The sequence below is a fragment of the Stenella coeruleoalba genome (genome assembly GCF_951394435.1).
Source record: "Stenella coeruleoalba genome assembly, chromosome: 4".
Classification (NCBI taxonomy): domain Eukaryota; kingdom Metazoa; phylum Chordata; class Mammalia; order Artiodactyla; family Delphinidae; genus Stenella; species Stenella coeruleoalba.
This window is the reverse complement of record NC_137149.1, coordinates 108,268,178-108,285,511: the sequence shown is the minus strand read 5'-3', so window position 1 is coordinate 108,285,511 and position 17,334 is coordinate 108,268,178. Positions and strand designations below refer to the sequence as shown.

At 37.6% G+C, this 17,334-nt stretch overlaps 1 protein-coding gene across 2 annotated transcripts in view; it reads left to right on the top strand.

Annotated features, from left to right (window-relative positions):
* PRKG2 (protein kinase cGMP-dependent 2) overlaps positions 1-17,334 on the top strand; it is a gene marked incomplete at its 5' end in the record, with an annotated part of 83,431 nt that overhangs the window by 27,005 nt on the left and 39,092 nt on the right. For both annotated transcript variants that reach the window (XM_079920507.1, XM_079920506.1), the window contains 4 exons: positions 3,284-3,347; positions 10,707-10,784; positions 12,391-12,485; positions 15,445-15,513. In XM_079920507.1, coding sequence (XP_079776633.1) covers positions 3,284-3,347; positions 10,707-10,784; positions 12,391-12,485; positions 15,445-15,513 — 306 coding nt within the window. The remainder of the gene's footprint in view (positions 1-3,283; positions 3,348-10,706; positions 10,785-12,390; positions 12,486-15,444; positions 15,514-17,334) is intronic.

The window sequence follows — 17,334 nt, the reverse complement described above, 5'->3', positions numbered from 1 at the left end:
CATATTGTGGATATGTTGGTTTTATCAGAGTAATTATTTTACTACAATCTTTCTTATTTAAACATTTTCCATATGATTAAGCCAAAGGAACAAAAGAATTCTCTGGCAGTAAATGACACTATATATATGAAGAATTATGTTTCATTCCCATTAAATAAATGATTTTACTATCCTTACTTGCTTTACCTGAGACATTTTTTCTCATTGGCATAGCCACGCCATCTTCCAAATTACTATTATTTGCAGCAAATTAACTTGCCAAAAATGTTATTATGCTTGCTATCACGACATGGATCCTTGGAACATACACATTTTGTCAACTGTTCTGAACCCCCAACAACTTGGACGCATCAAATTACAGAGAAACAAGTACCTATGTAACTGAAAAGGTCAGCTACACATTAAAAACATTTTTTTTTTGGAAAGTATAAGTTCCTTATTTAAACTATTTCTGTGTCTTTTGTGGGAGATTTGACAGTCTCTGAAACTGCAATACATACTGTAATGAAATGTAACCTTTGATAAGTGGTAATAACAATAAAATATCCTGTGGTTTCCAAAAATAAATTCCAAGTTCTTTTTAAGTATAGTGACTTTATCTTGCATAACTAGCCTGCAAAGTCAATGATTTTAGGGCTGTGCTGTGCCTATCGTGTAGTGAGGACTCAGTGAATATTGAATGAGGGCATTGTTAATCAGTAGAACATTGCAGGCATTGAGGTTTTTCATATGAACTCTTGCTGATTTACTTTCCCGGAAACAATAATGACTCCTGGAAGAGAGCTGCAGTAATGACAAGAAGGTGCCTTACCTATATGATAATCAGTGCCTTAGCCATCATGCTGTGGGGTCTACCTGAGTATAGGTAATCTCAAAATCCAGCAACTGAGCAATGCAGGTCAGTATTTAAAGCTAATAAACTGCACTTATGCAAGGGCCAAAAAAGGATACATAAATAAACCGGTGCCCATGGGTTGCATCATGTTTGAGATAAAACCTGAGCCACTAGGTTTTCCCTTGGAGTCTAGTGCGTTCTGCCTTAGTGGAGGGAGCTCAGAGAATTTACTAGTACAGGTTCCTTCCCTTCTTTTCTTCTTTTTGGTATCTCATTCATGCATTCATTCATGCATTATTGCCAGGGGTAAACATTGTGGATTCAGTGGTGAACAAGATAAACCTGATCTCTGCCTTCACAGAGGGGAGACAGACAAAAGATTTTTTCTCATATCAATTTCCTCACCAATCCCCAAAGGTGATAGGCTTACAGGAGAGAATTTTCACTAACGCTACAGCGCCCAGTTTGGACCCGAAGTAGAACTTTCATGACAGGCATGTGTTAGTCAATTAAACCAAAGGAACAAAAAGTATTCCCTTTTCTTCTATATGCCACTATATAGAAAAAAGTTCTGGTTAACCCTTTTACCTTTTCATCCATAAGGAGACACATTAGAGAAATACATTTCTCTTCGTTTCATAATATACAGTAAGCTCTTTTCCATTTACATCTTTTTATTATGAAGTATCTGACATGTATCAAAGGATACATAGTACATATGTAAGTTTTAATGACATAATAGTAAAGTGAGCCCCATCAAGCTACGGGCCCAGCCTAAGTAGAAAGTTAGCAATGTTGTTGGCATTCTCATTTGTTCCCCTATGTCATTTTCTAGCCTTCCTCGGGGTACCTCCTCTCCTTGGAGTAGTCTGTATTCTGAAGTTTGGTAATCGTAACCTTGCTATTCTTTATTATTCTGCCTGTAGCTTGGTTTAACCTTTTTTTTTTTTTTTTTTTTTTTTTTTGCGGTACGCGGGCCTCTCACTGCCCTGGCCTCTCCCGTTGCGGAGCACAGGCTCCGAACGCGCAGGCTCAGCTGCCATGGCTCACGGGCCCAGCCGCTCCGCGGCACATGGGATCTTCGCGGACCGGGGCACGAACCCGTGTCCCCTGCATCGGCAGGCGGACTCTCAACCACTGCGCCACCAGGGAAGCCCCGGTTTAGCCTATTTTTGAACTTTACAAAATTGGTGTTATTTTGCAAGTCAGTTTTTTCACTCAATACATTTTTTAAGGTTCATCTACTTGGTTAGTGCAGTCATTTCTCCTGTTGTAGAGTTCTGTTATCTGACTCGACCACAGTTCATATATCTGCTCTCCCATTGGGCATGTTCCAGTGTTTTGCAATTACAAGTGATTCAGATGCAGACATTCTTAGACCCAGCTCCTGGCTACATGCCTCCTGGTCCTTGTGTTCAAGAATGAGTCTAGAGCTCTCTTTTCAAAACTCAGATGCAATCATGTATTTATGGAGGTGCATCATTTTTTCCTTAGGAGTGTCAAATTTTAGATGGTAAGAAAGAAGTATCTATCTTATAGAAATTATATCAACAGTCCTGAGTGAAAATGGGTAAAGTAGAAATTTCTCTCAAAGAACAATTTAATCATACTGATGGGTTAATCATACTGAGTGGAATTTTTTTTTTGCTGTACGCGGGCCTCTCACTGCTGTGGCCTCTCCCGTTGCGGAGCACAGGCTCTGGACGCGCAGGCTCAGTGGCCATGGCCACGGGCCCAGCCGCTCCACGGCATGTGGGATCCTCCAGAACCGGGGCATGAACCCGTGTCCCCTGCATCGGCAGGCGGACTCTCAACCACTGTGCCATCAGGGAAGCCCCTGAGTGGAATTTTTTATATTTTTTTCAAACAATTTCAGTATTCTGTCATTCTCTGTATATTATTATTATCTGTAAAAATGTTCCTATTACATGCCTCTGGCTACCATTAATTTTAAAAGACAGTACAATATGACTAATAATCAAGATCATTTCCATGCTAATTCCTACATTCCCTCCTGGATTCAGTCTTTACTTAATTACAAGGATTTACATGAAAACCTGATTCTCCTCTGGAAGCAGAGGTCCTCATCCATGCTAATAAAAGAGATATTGAGATGTGGAACACATTTCTGGATGTGATTCACTTCGTAAGCCAACAACAAATGTAATTTTTTTTTCTACAAAGAAACAAAATTTGATTTTTTTCCTTTCATGGGATCTTACCATTTTTATTTATTTACCTGTGATAAATGTCTGCTGTTATATGTAATTATATACTTTCAATGTATCTGAAATTCAGTTATTTATGTGTGATATATTTGGAGGTTTACTTTGGAAAAATTAAAGTGCATTATATTTTTTAAATGCATGCATGAATCTATGTAGAGGTGTATATTTATAGTTTAATTCATGATGATAATTAAACAAAGGTTTCTTTTTAATTTTGCAGTGTATCCTTGCTGAAGAATTTACCTGAAGATAAATTAACCAAGATCATTGACTGCTTGGAAGTGGTAAGAAATTTTAAAGTAAAAACTATATTTCATTAAAAGATTATATGATCTAGTCATTATTAGCACTGTAAATGATTAAAAAGGAAAAGATGGTGATCACCAGTCCACAGAGACCAGGAGCCTTTTTCTATTGTGAAAACTCACACTGAATTAAGGGGCTGGGGTGGGGTTCAGGGACTCTTCTGAAATATATAAAAGAAAATTGGATTTGCATGTGTAAAGTGACATTTGATTTACATATTTTAATCTTTTTAGTATATTTTATAAAACTAATCTGCCTCACTCAAGAGGCATTTGATTTTCTGCAATTAACATCACAATCCCTTACAGAGTTTTCGTAGTATGAAGGAGTCAGTGATGCATAATTAGGTAATGGAGTAGAGAAAGGGTATATTGGGACTTTTGTGAACAGACTTCTGAATCAAGCTATGAAACATTCCATACTTGAAAACTCTAGGCTATGAAGACTTTAAAGAAAAAAAAAAAAACAAAAAAAAAAACCCTGTACTTAAGAAGCACTTTACCTATTTTAACATCTAGGGAAAAATGGCGTATTGGAACATGTTCAAAAATTCATATTAGGCATCACGCCGATGGTTGGTTCTTGTCCAAGACTAGTCAAGTCTTTTTGTGAATAATGCTTTTATGATATGTACCTTGGATTCTAATAATTTTCATTATATGAAAACCTCTTCAGAGATTAATATTCAAAGTAAATAACCTCTGTCTAACTTTTTTTTGGTGTGTGTCGGTCAATTTCATTGAAACCAAATTGCTTTTCGGGAATTTAAAGGAGGTAAGGAATAGTAAAGGAGTCAGATGTAGACTTTAAGATTTTATAAAGCTATTCTCAGTCGCAGACAAAAAATACCCTGCAAGACTGATTGTTGACAGATTCATGCCTCTGTCAGTCTCAATATACAATGTAAACTAATACCTGTTGAGAAGGGAGCACCAACCATTTTATCCTTAAGTGTAAGTGACACCAGTAATGTTTCCATTTACAATTCATGGAACCCATCCAGCAGTTTATCAAGGACAGGCCATGATGACACAGTGCCTGACCTTGTGTCCCCAGAGCGTTCAGATATGAAGTCATTTTCAAGAGGACTGCTTGCCCTGCATCTCTTGGGATTTTCTCAGTGTAACATAACCCAGTCACAGATGTTACAAATTAATAATTCATCCTAATTTCTGAGTGTTTTTTTTTAAAGCTGGAGAGGCCCTATATTTTTTTGTTAACCGAGGAAATCTGTTTTTAATATAACACTAATAGAGTAGATTCACCAGAGGGGAATTCCATGCTGACAGAAAATATTAAAATTTAGTATCATTAAAAATAAATGGTAAATTAGACATATTTATAGTAGCCACAGGCAATAGCTACAGAATATATAGATGGGGGCTCCAACCTAGTATTAATTAACACACAATTCGAATTTGAAAGTCTCATCTTTTAAAACACCCTAGAAGGCTTTATTATATATTAGCATTTGCAAACAGCAGCGTGGTTTATAAAGGGCTCTTTATTCATACCTGGCAAACAAATGTGTCTCTGTAATGTGTGAAAATTCACAAATTCGAAAGTGATTAACAAGGGAGTAATGGGATCTATTTAGCGCTAAGAAAAGCACATAATTTACCAGCATAGCTTGGACTAATGACCCATCAACTGGGTCCTGACCACAGCCAATCACTAATGCATTGGAGTTATGACAGAGCACCTGCTGAGTTCCAGGGCCAGCTGTCCCACAAACTGGCTCCATAATCTTTGAGAAAAACAGGCTGAATCTGGCATGCTATTTAGGAGTTGATTTTGGGTGGTTTTAAGTTTTTGTGCAGGGGGTGGGGAGGGAGTATTAGAATTTCCCGTCACCAAGCAGTTGTTCTGATGTGTTTGTTAAGACTTTGGTTTGTTGAAGTCCTAGACCACATGGCCTGAATGTGCAGTGTTCCAACAGCATTTCTTGCTTTAGCATAAATCACCCAAAGTATTCAGTTCTGGAGGCAGACATTGCCTTTAAACCTCTTCTCGTGGTCTAATGGGAAAAGGAGGGTGGGAAAAGTAGCAACACATTCACTGGTGTGCTTTAAGAGTTAACTAATGAACACCCTAAAGCACGACACAGATTCCAAATGCAGTGTGACTATTAATGATAATGAAAATGACAATGTGACTTCTGTACCTGGCAGTTGGGTAGTATGGAAGACAAGAGTGGAAAGAGTTTTTGTTCCCACTCTTGGTGAGAGATCCGGGAGGCCCGGGATTTGACTGTGTGGTGGATCGAAACGTTACGGAACTCTTTGTTACAGAGATTTAGTGTTTGACCCAGTGACCCTCTGCACTGCCACTCTGATATGGCATCTTTCGTGAAACTGGAGCTCTAGTGGGAGTGGGACTGGGGTAGGGAATGTGAAATGTCCTTGTCCTTAATCAGATCACCAGTGATGCTGATTAAAAGGCAGATTCCCAGGTACTACCTCACACTTACTGAATCAGGAACTCTGGGGTAGGGACCCAGAAATCCACATTTTAACAACACGATTCCTTTTTTTTTTTTTAATTTGTGGTACGTGGGCCTCTCACTGCTGTGGCCTCTCCCATTGCGGAGCACAGGCACCGGACGCGCAGGCCCAGCGGCCATGGCTCACGGACCCAGCCGCTATGCGGCATGTGGGATCTTCCCGGACCGGGGCACAAACCCGTGTCCCCTGCATCGGCAGGCGGACTCTCAACCACTGCGCCACCAGGGAAGCCCAACAACACGATTCTTAAAGTTTAAAGTTATGAATTGAATACATATATTTAGGGTTTGCCATAGTCTGCCTCATTAGTCACAAGTTTTCCATTTTTCATCGTTTTTTGAAAGTCTAGTCTTCCTTTCTTATAGTTCCTGCTAACACTTGCATAAGCCAGAGAGTTTTTCCCATTTTAATGGTTACATCTAGAACCATAAGAAAGTTGAGATAATTGTGGATTTTGCCAGTTTAGGGACCTGTTAATTAAAGGGGGGGTGCAGCTAGGTGTCCTAGAAAGTTAGCTAGTCCAAAGTCTGGAGATTAAGGTTTATGGTCAAGCCTCTGTCCCTCGCAGCTGTCAGTTAATTGGGGTGGGCATCAAGGTCACCTCATCTATAAAATAAGGGGGTGCTGGGTCACATCTGTACGGGCTGTCTCAGTGTTTCAGTTACAAAATTCTATACAGTTGGCTCACCCAAATGGAGGAATTTCTGTTGATTTTCATTTTGCCGGCTCCAGTTCCTTGGAAATAAGCAATCAGATGCTAAAATTATGCTGGAATGGTTGATAGGGTCCACCTAATCCAGGTGTGTTTGCTTTAAAATTTCTAAGGTGTTTTAACTACTGTACTTGGACAAACAAAAATAGCTGGTAGCAAACCCCAATAAATGTATACAGTTTTTTAAACAATCGACTTAGGGACATGGTCACATGATGCAGGGTTTGTGTGTGTGTGTGTGTGTGTGTGTGTGTGTGTGTGTGATCATACATCTGACTGTGTATCATCAATTCTTCTTTGTGATGAAGATTTCTAGTCGCACACTAAGGAAACTAAGGAAGTCATAGGCTTGCTTCGTCTTTGTCCTCCATCACCTTAGATTTTAATTCTGGTTGCATATATTCTATTTACAGGCACTCAGGCTCTATCTATCATTTTGCTAGCTATCACAGAATGAGCATTTTCTTTACATGAAAAACTCTTTCCATCTTTAGCAGTTTCTGATGTATGGTTTTCTTCTTCTTTTTTTTCCAGTGTATGGTTTACTTTTAACCTCTATCTCTCAGTCTGCCCTGGAATTGATTTCCTAAGTTTCCTTTTGGCCATATACTAAGTACCTACTCTCAGTGTTTCTAGATATCTTCTTTTAAATCATCTTTTTCAGACTGTGGGACACAACTCATTAGTAGGTCATAAAATCAATTTAGAGGAACACTTTAAAAAAATATCAGGGTAGTAAGCACAAGTATTGTTCAGATATGTTTCAGATTTATACAAATGTGTGTGTGCATGCTCACATGTGTGTATGTGAGTGTATATATAAAATATGTTTCTTACTGTAGGTCAGGGTAAAAACTGCTTGAAAACCATCGCTTTACAGGGTAGGGTCTATGGCTTCTTGGTCCTCTAAGGGACCCCTTTGCAATGTAACCACAGGACAATAAACCACACTGTTTGAAGTTCTCTTTTTGGTGTTGGTGACCACCCTGGCTAGACTGGCTGCACTCCCCAGTTGACAAACACTGGCTAGTGTGGCATCGTAGCCAGTACTTACCACTATATATTTATGGTCTGATCTACATCCACAGCCTTTCCTGATCTATGAAGTTACTGTCAACACACTGCGAGGTATTATTTATCTTCCTCCCATGGTTTTGGGTGACAAAGACTCATCCCTGGGAAAAATACCACCAGGAAGCTTGCCCCTTAAGAAACAACAAAGCGCTTTCTCAGTGTTCCATTTCCAGCTTCTGCCTTTTGGCTTATCCGACTGACAGAAATGAAAGCTGCACATCTGCACAGACCAGAGGCTGTGTAATAACTGAAGAACAGCCTATAAGCAGTTCAGAAATTCTCCAGATTCCTTCTGCTCTGTCTGGGTAATGGGGACTGAGATTGAGATAGGAACAGGAGAGCCTGAGACCGCCTGAAACAGGAACGCCCACCGTGACACTAGCAGTTCTAGTAAAGAGAATTGAGCATTAACTATATCATGAAGACCCCTGCACTGCAGTGTCATGGTCACTCACTTAACCTTTGCGGGTCACAGTCATCTGAATGGTAAAATCACACTTGAATCGAGTGAAAGTTTGTGATAGAGCTATAATGAGAAAAAATAGAGAGTTGGAGTAAGCAGCTTGTGATGTAAAAACTCAAAATATTATTTCCCGGGTAGAACAGAAGCATGTTTCTTGCTCACATAACAGTCCAGGGAGAATGGTCCTAGGTGGCTATGCAGAATCCTTCAGGAACCCAAGCTGATGGCTACTCTGCCATCTTCCACATGGTCCCTCTCCCAGGATTTCTCTGGGACATGCCGTTACAAATGGGGCACAAGTATGAAGGCATGTGTCTGGAATGGTTCATGGGCCTGGCATGGAAGTGGCATACGTTGCTTCTACTCAGACCCTTTTAACTGGAAGTTAACCACATGGCCACAGCTAACAGCAGGGAGGCTGGGGAATGCAGTTTACCTGTGGAAGACATTGATGACCAGCTCACAGACTCTTTCGCAAGAATTAACAGTCACCAGGTGACTATCTCACTTAATCCTCACATATCCTTAGGTGTGGTAGGTCATACCATCTTAATTTTACAGAATAGGAAACTGAGGTCCAGAAGATTTAAGTAACATCTAAGCAAACCGTTCTCAGCCTCTCCCTTAACATGGCAATCATTAATTGAGTATTTACTACATTTCAGGTGCTTTTAATGCATCAAAAATTAATTGTCTTTAATTGACTTATGGTGGTAGGCAAAAATGGACCCCCTCCAAAGTATCCACATCCTAAACCCTGGAATGCATAAACGCGTTATGTTACATGGCAAAAGGAACTTTGCAGATGTAATTAAGGTTTGGGACCTTAAAATAAGAGAGATTATCTTGGACTATCTAAGTGGGTCAAGTATTATTACACGGGCCCTTAAAAGCAGAGAATTTTCTCTGGCTGGAATCAGAGAGATGCAGCAGAAGTGGAAGTCAGAGAGATTCCAAGTGTATGAAGAATTTCATGTGCCCTTACTGGTTCTGAAATATCAGGGGCTCTGTGCAAGGACAGGAGAGAAGTCTCTGGGAGCTAAGGGGGCAGCCCCCAGCTCACAGCCATCAGGGAAATGGGACCTTATCCTACAACCGCAAGGAACTGAATTCTGCCAACAACCTGATTACACTTGAAAGCAATTTTTTCCCCGGAGCCTCCAGAAAGGAACACAGCCCTACTGACACCTTGACTTCAGCCTCGAGAGACCCTGAACAGAGAAATTCAGGTGAACCACACTGTGCCTGGACTCTCTGTCCCACAGAAACTCAGATAATAAATGGGGGTAGTTTCAAGCCACTAAGTGTGTGTGGTTATTTGTTACAGCAGCAATAGAAAACTAATGTGCTTACCTTCTCTCAATCTTTGAGTATAAATATTCTTATTTGAATTTTCTGGATTGATGAAAGTGAAATTCAAAGCAGAACTGAGATTTGAATCTAGATTTCTGTGGCTTCAAAGTGCCTTTTCCCCTGAGATATTCTGCTTCCTTCCATGAGATGTTGAATGCCTTGTAAAATGTACATAGTGCTATGTAAATAAAAGGTAAGTTTATTAGTATTAGGAGTAATGTTTATTCCATAAATGTAAATATGTTTTAAGAGTAAATGACCAAAAAAGATACTGAACTATAGCAGACACAAAACTAGTTTGTTTGGATTTTATTTTCAAGTCTAAAATAAAAATAAGAGAGAGCTATTGTGTTGTTCTTTTTGCCTTTTATGAAAATTAAACAAGCCCATTTTTGTTTGTATAAATAATTAAGAGATCCATTTTAGTTCTATGACTTTGTGCCAATATCAAATTAAAGCAAAGTAGGGATGGAAAGTTTAATCCATCTTTTATTTTCTAAGACACTGAATTACTTTTTTGGTCTGGCAGGTGGAAGAATTACTTTTCCCTGACAAGAATTCTCTGATTACACTCACCTATATGAGGGAAACAAAGAAATAAGTGACAGTTTAGGATTTCATGAGGTTAAACTTTGTTGAAAAACAGAATTTACATGTAAAAATTCTAATGTCAACCTTTCATGATGATAAATCTTTGGAAAGAATCCATATGAAAGAGCTCCTTACTGTGTATGTAGAATTTTCCCAACCTTTGCTCTGAAAGAAATTAGGAATTGAGGCTGATATTCCTCATATCCATTGAGGATAATATTTTCAATTTATTAGATAATATTTGTCCTCTTTCTAAACTCTAGCGCCAGTTTCAGACTGTTGCAGATCACTGAACCGTTTGTATTTAGATTATTTGGGTGAAGCCCACCTGCGGATCGGTGATAATTGCCTTGCTCTCGTTTCTTTGTGTCTTCGGTGTCCATGCTTGAAATTCAGTATTCCAGGTGAATTTTTTTTTCCATGAAAGATAAACATAAATGCAGATAAACAAGCAAAAGTCTCTTTACTTTTTTATGGATTAAGACTACAATATTTAAGAAGATTACAATTACAATAAGCAAAAAAATAACAGAAACAGGTGTGGAATGCTCATTTCTAAGACACCAGGAGTTCTATTTCATTTGTGTCATCTGAACGTCTCTGCTGCATCTAACTTTTTCTTTTTCTCTTGTCCCCATAGGAATACTATGACAAAGGAGATTACATTATTAGAGAGGGAGAGGAAGGAAGTACCTTTTTCATTTTAGCAAAAGGAAAGGTAACTATTAGTTAAAGCTTACTTAAAGTAAATCAAAGAATCGTATCAAATCTGTTGGCCATAAACGCAGCAGTGTTCTGCATTGCAGCCTAAGTCCTCTGTCTGCAGTGAGCAGTTAAAGGACCTTCTGCTCAGAAGAGTCCTGGGGAAGCGGCGGGGGGCAGTCTGAGCACTGGCTTTGGGCCCACAGGAGACTTGTCTTGGGTTCCAGCTGATTTAGTAATTTCTTAGTGACCTTAGTCAGGTCACTTGGCTTTCTATGGATGTCGTTTCATTGTGTATAAAATGACTGGATTATTTCTAATAATCCAATGAGTGTGTGATTCTCAGCCCAGGGGTCTAAGATCAAGGGCTGGAACATTTCCCCAACCCACTGATAAGACAAACAACAGGTGGAAGAGAATGAACTGGACAATTGAGGACAGAATGATCAGGCATCAAGCTGTAGAACAATATGGCTCAGAACTTCAATTCGTACACAGTTGCTCAAGTTGATTTAGATGCTGATGAAAATTTTACGCTAATATAGACAACAAATCTTTTTTTTAACTAGATGTTGAGTGGATAACATGTTGCCGGTTATTCCCAGCTTGACTCTTTACAATGTTCCTCAGAGACAAAAAGCATTTGTGGAATATTGATGGAAAGGATAAAATCTTGAGCACCTGTGTCTATAAACTGTCAGATTTTCACATATGCTCTTTCTTCCATGGAAGAGTTTATCATCAGAGAATCAGACACTGCCCTTTGTAAACTGGTTTTGTGGTTGAACTGGACCCCCAGTGACGGAAAAAAATTTTTTAACATAATAGTTTCAGAAACTCTTCAACACTCAGAACCACTTTTTATCATTTCTCCTCAACCTGGACCTCATACTTTGAAAGAATCCTGGTTAATAAACAAATTGCATTTATCATTTAAAAATTTTTAAATTTATTGTGATTTCCATAAGTGCTAACCAGAATTTCTAATCAGAATGATGCAGTCCTTCTTACCATGTTGAACTGGAATAATTCTAGCCACAAAAGGGAATATTGAAGTTTTTGTTTGGCTCTGCTACGGGGGTTCTTGAACCTTCCTGGGCTGTGGATCGCACTGGGACTGTCATGAAAGTTGTGGACCCTCCTCTATATCCACATTTTGCATTCAGTTTTAGAGGGTACACAGGAATCAACAAGTCAGTCATGGACATGAGATTTAGAACTCTTGATACTCAGTCTTATTCGTGATTGATTTGTCAACTCCGTTTGGCTTTTTGAAAAAATAAAGTTCCCACAGGACCATTATTATTTGCTTTGAGCATCCTTAGGAAGGAATAACTGGATTCATGTAAAAAATTATAACTTTGAGTCGTGAGGTTTGGATGGAGAAGCTTCCTCTTATAAAAGGTGGATTGTGTTCAATCACAGGATTTTCTAGTCCATCCAAATGAGGTGACTATAGTTAGATTGTCATAACTACTGCAAAATTAAAGCAAAGCCTTTGATTTTTCCTTATTGGGTCAAGTTTATACAGAACAGGAGGGTCTGGTTGAATGGATATGTGTTCAGATTTTCCTTATTTTCTTCTCTCTCTCTCTCTTCTTAAATTATTTGACATCATTTAGGTAAAAGTCACCCAGAGTACCGAGGGCCATGATCAACCACAACTGATAAAAACTCTGCAGAAAGGAGAATATTTTGGAGAAAAAGCTCTTATCAGGTGAATCTATGAATTTATATTCCATACTTAAATAATTCTTTGGTTGTTTTGCATGTGCACCTACCCACTGAGAGTTGTCAAACTGAGCTACCAAATTAATGGCAGCCATTATCCAGGAAATAAACAAATTTTTAAACTGAATTCTAAAATATTCATTGTTAAGCAGGAAATAAGTATATTAATTCTGCACGGGAAATAATTTAGAAAGTCTTAAGTCTACTAGTGAAAATAAAATTGGTCTTCTCTTAGAATTTTTAGTTTAAAAGAGAAAGAAATTAAAGGCATGAAATTTTAAATTTTCCCATAAGAATGAGTTTTTATATTTTCAAGGTTTGAAATATTGTCCTGTTTTACCCTTTAAGAAATGATCAAATAATGACTTTACGTATTTTTTGTGTTTTTAACTCATTATGTCAAAGGTAATATTTTCTTAAGAATTTTTATTGGCTCATTTTGCAAGCTTTAGAAACAACTCAAAATAGTGTATTTGACATTTCTACCTGAACCTTAGGCCTTTTGAGATATGAGTTTATTTACTGTTGATCTAAGTTATGGAAGAAACATTTGTAAAGCTTAATCAAATTGCTCGGGAGACACTATGTGCTTCCTGGAACTCAGAAAACAACTTCAAGTCTAAAAAAAATTTTCTTAAATATAAATAACTTTATAAAAATTCAAGTTAGAATTTTGAGCAACACACTCTTTTTTGGAGTTACATATGTTTTTAAATGAATACTTGAAATTAATTAAGAAAGAATTTAAAATTTATGTTATTACTAAATGCTTTTTATTTCATATTTATGCTTATAAAAATGAGTAGTGTGTCTGCTCATTTTTCTTCCTTTTTAATTTTTGTCTGTGAAGCCCTAGTTCTGCATGTCAGGATTACATTAAGTACAGAGCAAAGAAAAAGTGTTCATATATTACCTGAAGACAAATTTGATTCTTTAAAAATCATAAAGCTCTTATTTTTTAAAGAAAATTAAACTACTTAATCCTAGTAAGTTATGGCTATTTTGTAAACAATTTAAAGACAAGTTGAATTTTTATTTCCCATTTTCTAGCTGGTAATGAACTTGTTTCAATAACAGGGAAATCGTCCTCTTTTGTTTGCTTATTTGTGACAATATGAATTTGTTCATGTAATGCAATCATGTAATACCATTATTCAAGACTTCAATGTATTTGTTCTTAACATTAACACATTATTTTTCTCATACCTTCAAGCAAAACTATTAAAGTTTGAAAGTGCAGAGAAATTATTTATAAATGCACTATAGACTCAAGATAGCTCTGGAAAGGAAATATGCTGTCTGGTTATGCTGGATCTGAAATAATTTGTGCTCTATGTTGCAACCAGCCAATTACAGTGTTTTCCCATGAGAAACATGGGGATTTATATTTAATAAAGACACAACTCCCCAAAGCATTTAAAATGTAAAGCTAAAATCAATGAGGAGGAGAGTTGGATACAAATATTTTTACATTTTTGTGCATTTTTATGCTATCACTTTTTAGGGCCACTGACTGTGGCTCAATGTTCCTTATATTCTGTGTATTTTCCATGTATTTCCATTAAATAGTCCCAGGAGTTCTTTCAGCATTTTATGTGCAAAAATAAATCCGTGGCACTTACACAGTTATTATGAAAGAAACAGATGTGTATTTGTAAACATCTAATACTTGTGCACTGTTTGCAGAGAATATTCCTAGTCAAAATCATGACACTGTCAAGTGAAAGGATGCCATACCTCTTTTTTTTTTGAACTAACAAAGCAAATAGTTTACCCATATCCAAGATCATATCATATAGATATCTACATACATGCAATTTGAGTGTAAACTACCCAGCTCCCAACTCAAAAGCATATCAAGCTGAAAGGTTTCACCAGTGTCTTCTAGCAAGGATCCTGTAAACTTGGGAGGGACTGTGGGTTATGTCAGAAGGTTTCTGGATGCCAGCTATGTGGATGGGGGACCTCTCTGGAATGAGAGATGGGCTGCCAGCGTTTTCTCTGTCCCATCGCTAAAGGAAGATGAAAGAAGTATACTTTTTGTGATGCTGTTTTTGATGAAGTTGCTTAGAGCAGTCTTAGTATGATTGCTGCTCCAAGTTACCTTAAATAAATCTCAGAGCACTGAGTACTATATGGATGTACCTTCTTTTCAGGGTCTTTAGTTTGTAACTAATAGAGGGAGACAACTAACATAAACAAAGGTCTCTAAAGAAATACTTTACCTGGTGCTTGACCCATTGGTATTCATTAGGTAATTAAATTTACCATCATTAGATCATATGCTATAATTCATTGTATCTAAGGGGATTATTGTGAGATGCACTATTATATTATGTACCCCTGAGAAAGAAAGACAGTGCTATTAATTACACTATGACTCATCGTCGATTGTAAGGCATGCTCTGATTTCAGAGATTTTAATGGAAAATGTACATCTTAGACTATGAAATGAAAGATTTTAGTATTTCTTTAATTCACTGGGTGATATGACACTAAAAACACTTTCTTCAGGTTTTACTCCTGACTGGTTTGTTAGAGTTAATTACTTCAATGTTTTTCTTATAAATTTCTTTGATCGGTTCATTTCAATTTTGGCTGCTTATTAATTAGCAATTCCTGTTTGATCAGAGTAGGGCTATCTTATTTGGGCTGACACAGAGCGCAGAATGAAATTCCACGCACAGTTGCACTCACTGATTCCTTTACATTCTTAGTGCATTTAGCTTCTTCTCCTCTGTATTCCTTGTGTGCATGCCCTTTATTAGGACACATTTCAAATCCTTTTTTTGGGAAGGGGTAGAGTATAAATTATGATTTTTTAAAAAAAGCATAATCTTTGGAAGGTTTAAGTGACGGTGTTTCATACCAGTAGCAGATTTCCCTAATAAAAATGGATGTTTAATTTCTCACTAGAAAATTGACTTTCCTGTTTTTATCTGCAGTGAAGATGTCAGATCAGCTAACATTATTGCTGAAGAAAATGATGTTGCATGCCTGGTTATAGATCGTGAGTGAGTATACCGATGTTGTCGGAGAATGCAGGCTACTGCCACCTTTGAAGACTTGGCCTTCTGTTACTACAAGGGCCCATCTGTCTTCCCTTTCATCAGCACTTGGAAACGCTGGCCAATCCTCAGCTGCGAGTACATTCGATTAAAATTCATGGGAAGGAACTGGGCCTTCTGATCTGAATCTGTCTGCGGCAGTGGCAGATGCTGGCAGGCTAAATATTTTGTGTGCAGAGTTTGTACATAAATATCAGCAATAGACTGGTTTAAATTCTGCATCTTACAGAGAAATAAGCTTATTAGTACTCTCATGGATTTTTCCCCATACAATGTAGTGAACAATTTCATAATTTATTGCTAAAATGCTCTAAGCCGTCAGAAACCTCTCTCTCTCAAAATATAAAATGTTCATTAGCTAGATGTATTCCCAGAGAAGTTTTAGTTTAATGCTTGTAGTGATTTGCAGAAGATGTGTGTCAATATTAATCTCTAAATGTCTGAGGTTATTTCTCAGAATATTTCATCTTGTGTCCTTAACTCACTTCAAATCAAATTTGAATCTGACCCCTTGGATCTCTCATTAATCAGTTGAATATTTATTGACTATCTAGATATAAAAAAGGAAATTCAAATATACCAAAACTAGGCCATTGTCTGACAAAAGCCATGTATAGTCAAAAGAAATAGGGTATACTCATATGAAATATTAACAAAAAATAGTAAAATGACAATAGGTATCACAAGAGTATGTAGATGATTGCTAATTGAATACAACATTTATTGAACATAGAATCATAGAGATTTAGAACTGTAAAGAACTTTGGAATATTTTACAAAATCTTTTTATTATGGAAAATTTCAAACATATTAAAAAATAGGATGATATTATGGACCCCATCATGCAAGCTCAAGAATTATCAATTAAAGCCTTTTCTATACCACTTTGCCATCCTCTCCCTGCCTTCTACACACTATTTTCAAGCAAATTCCAAACATAAAATTATTTCATCTATGAATTTTACTAGCATCTCTAAAAGCTAAGTATTATTTATAATACATGACCACAATAACATAACATGCCTAAAAAGTTACCAATTCTTTCTTTCTTTATTATTTTTTAATTGAGGTATAATTGACACATAACATTATATTAGTGTCAGGTGTACAACATAATGATCCAATATACGGATACATTGCAAAATGGTCACTACAATAAGTCTAGTTAGCATCCATCACCACACATAGGACAATAATTCTTAGTATCACTTTGAGTTACTTTAATCTTTCCCTTACAGATAAAAAAAAGTAAGTCCAGGTCAGTTAAAGACTTGCCCCCGGGCTTCCCTGGTGGTGCAGTGGTTGAGAGTCCGCCTGCCGATGCAGGGGACACGGGTTCGTGCCCCGGTCCAGGAAGATCCCACATGCCGCGGAGCGGCTGGGCCCGTGAGCCATGGCCGCTGAGCCTGTGCGTCCGGAGCCGAGAGGCCATGACAGTGAGAGGCCCGCGTACCGCAAAAAAAAAAAAAAAAAAAAAAAAAAAAAAGAATTGCCCCAACAGTGTCATCTGTGATGGAACAGGGGCTTCTGCCCAGGTCTTCCAGTGCCTTTCAGCAGTCTTTCCACCATGCCATTTGGCTCCCATAGCATGTGTTCAGAAGGGAAGCAATCACAATACTGTGAAGTGGGAAAAGTTTTACTTTATTTTTTAAGTGTGGAAATGGGGCTTAAAATTCACAGGAGTTTTTTAGGCAAAGAGGAAATGTGGAAATCTCTCCAGGTGAAGTAAACCTTAAAAACAAAGGCATAGGGCTAGGAAGTGCAAAT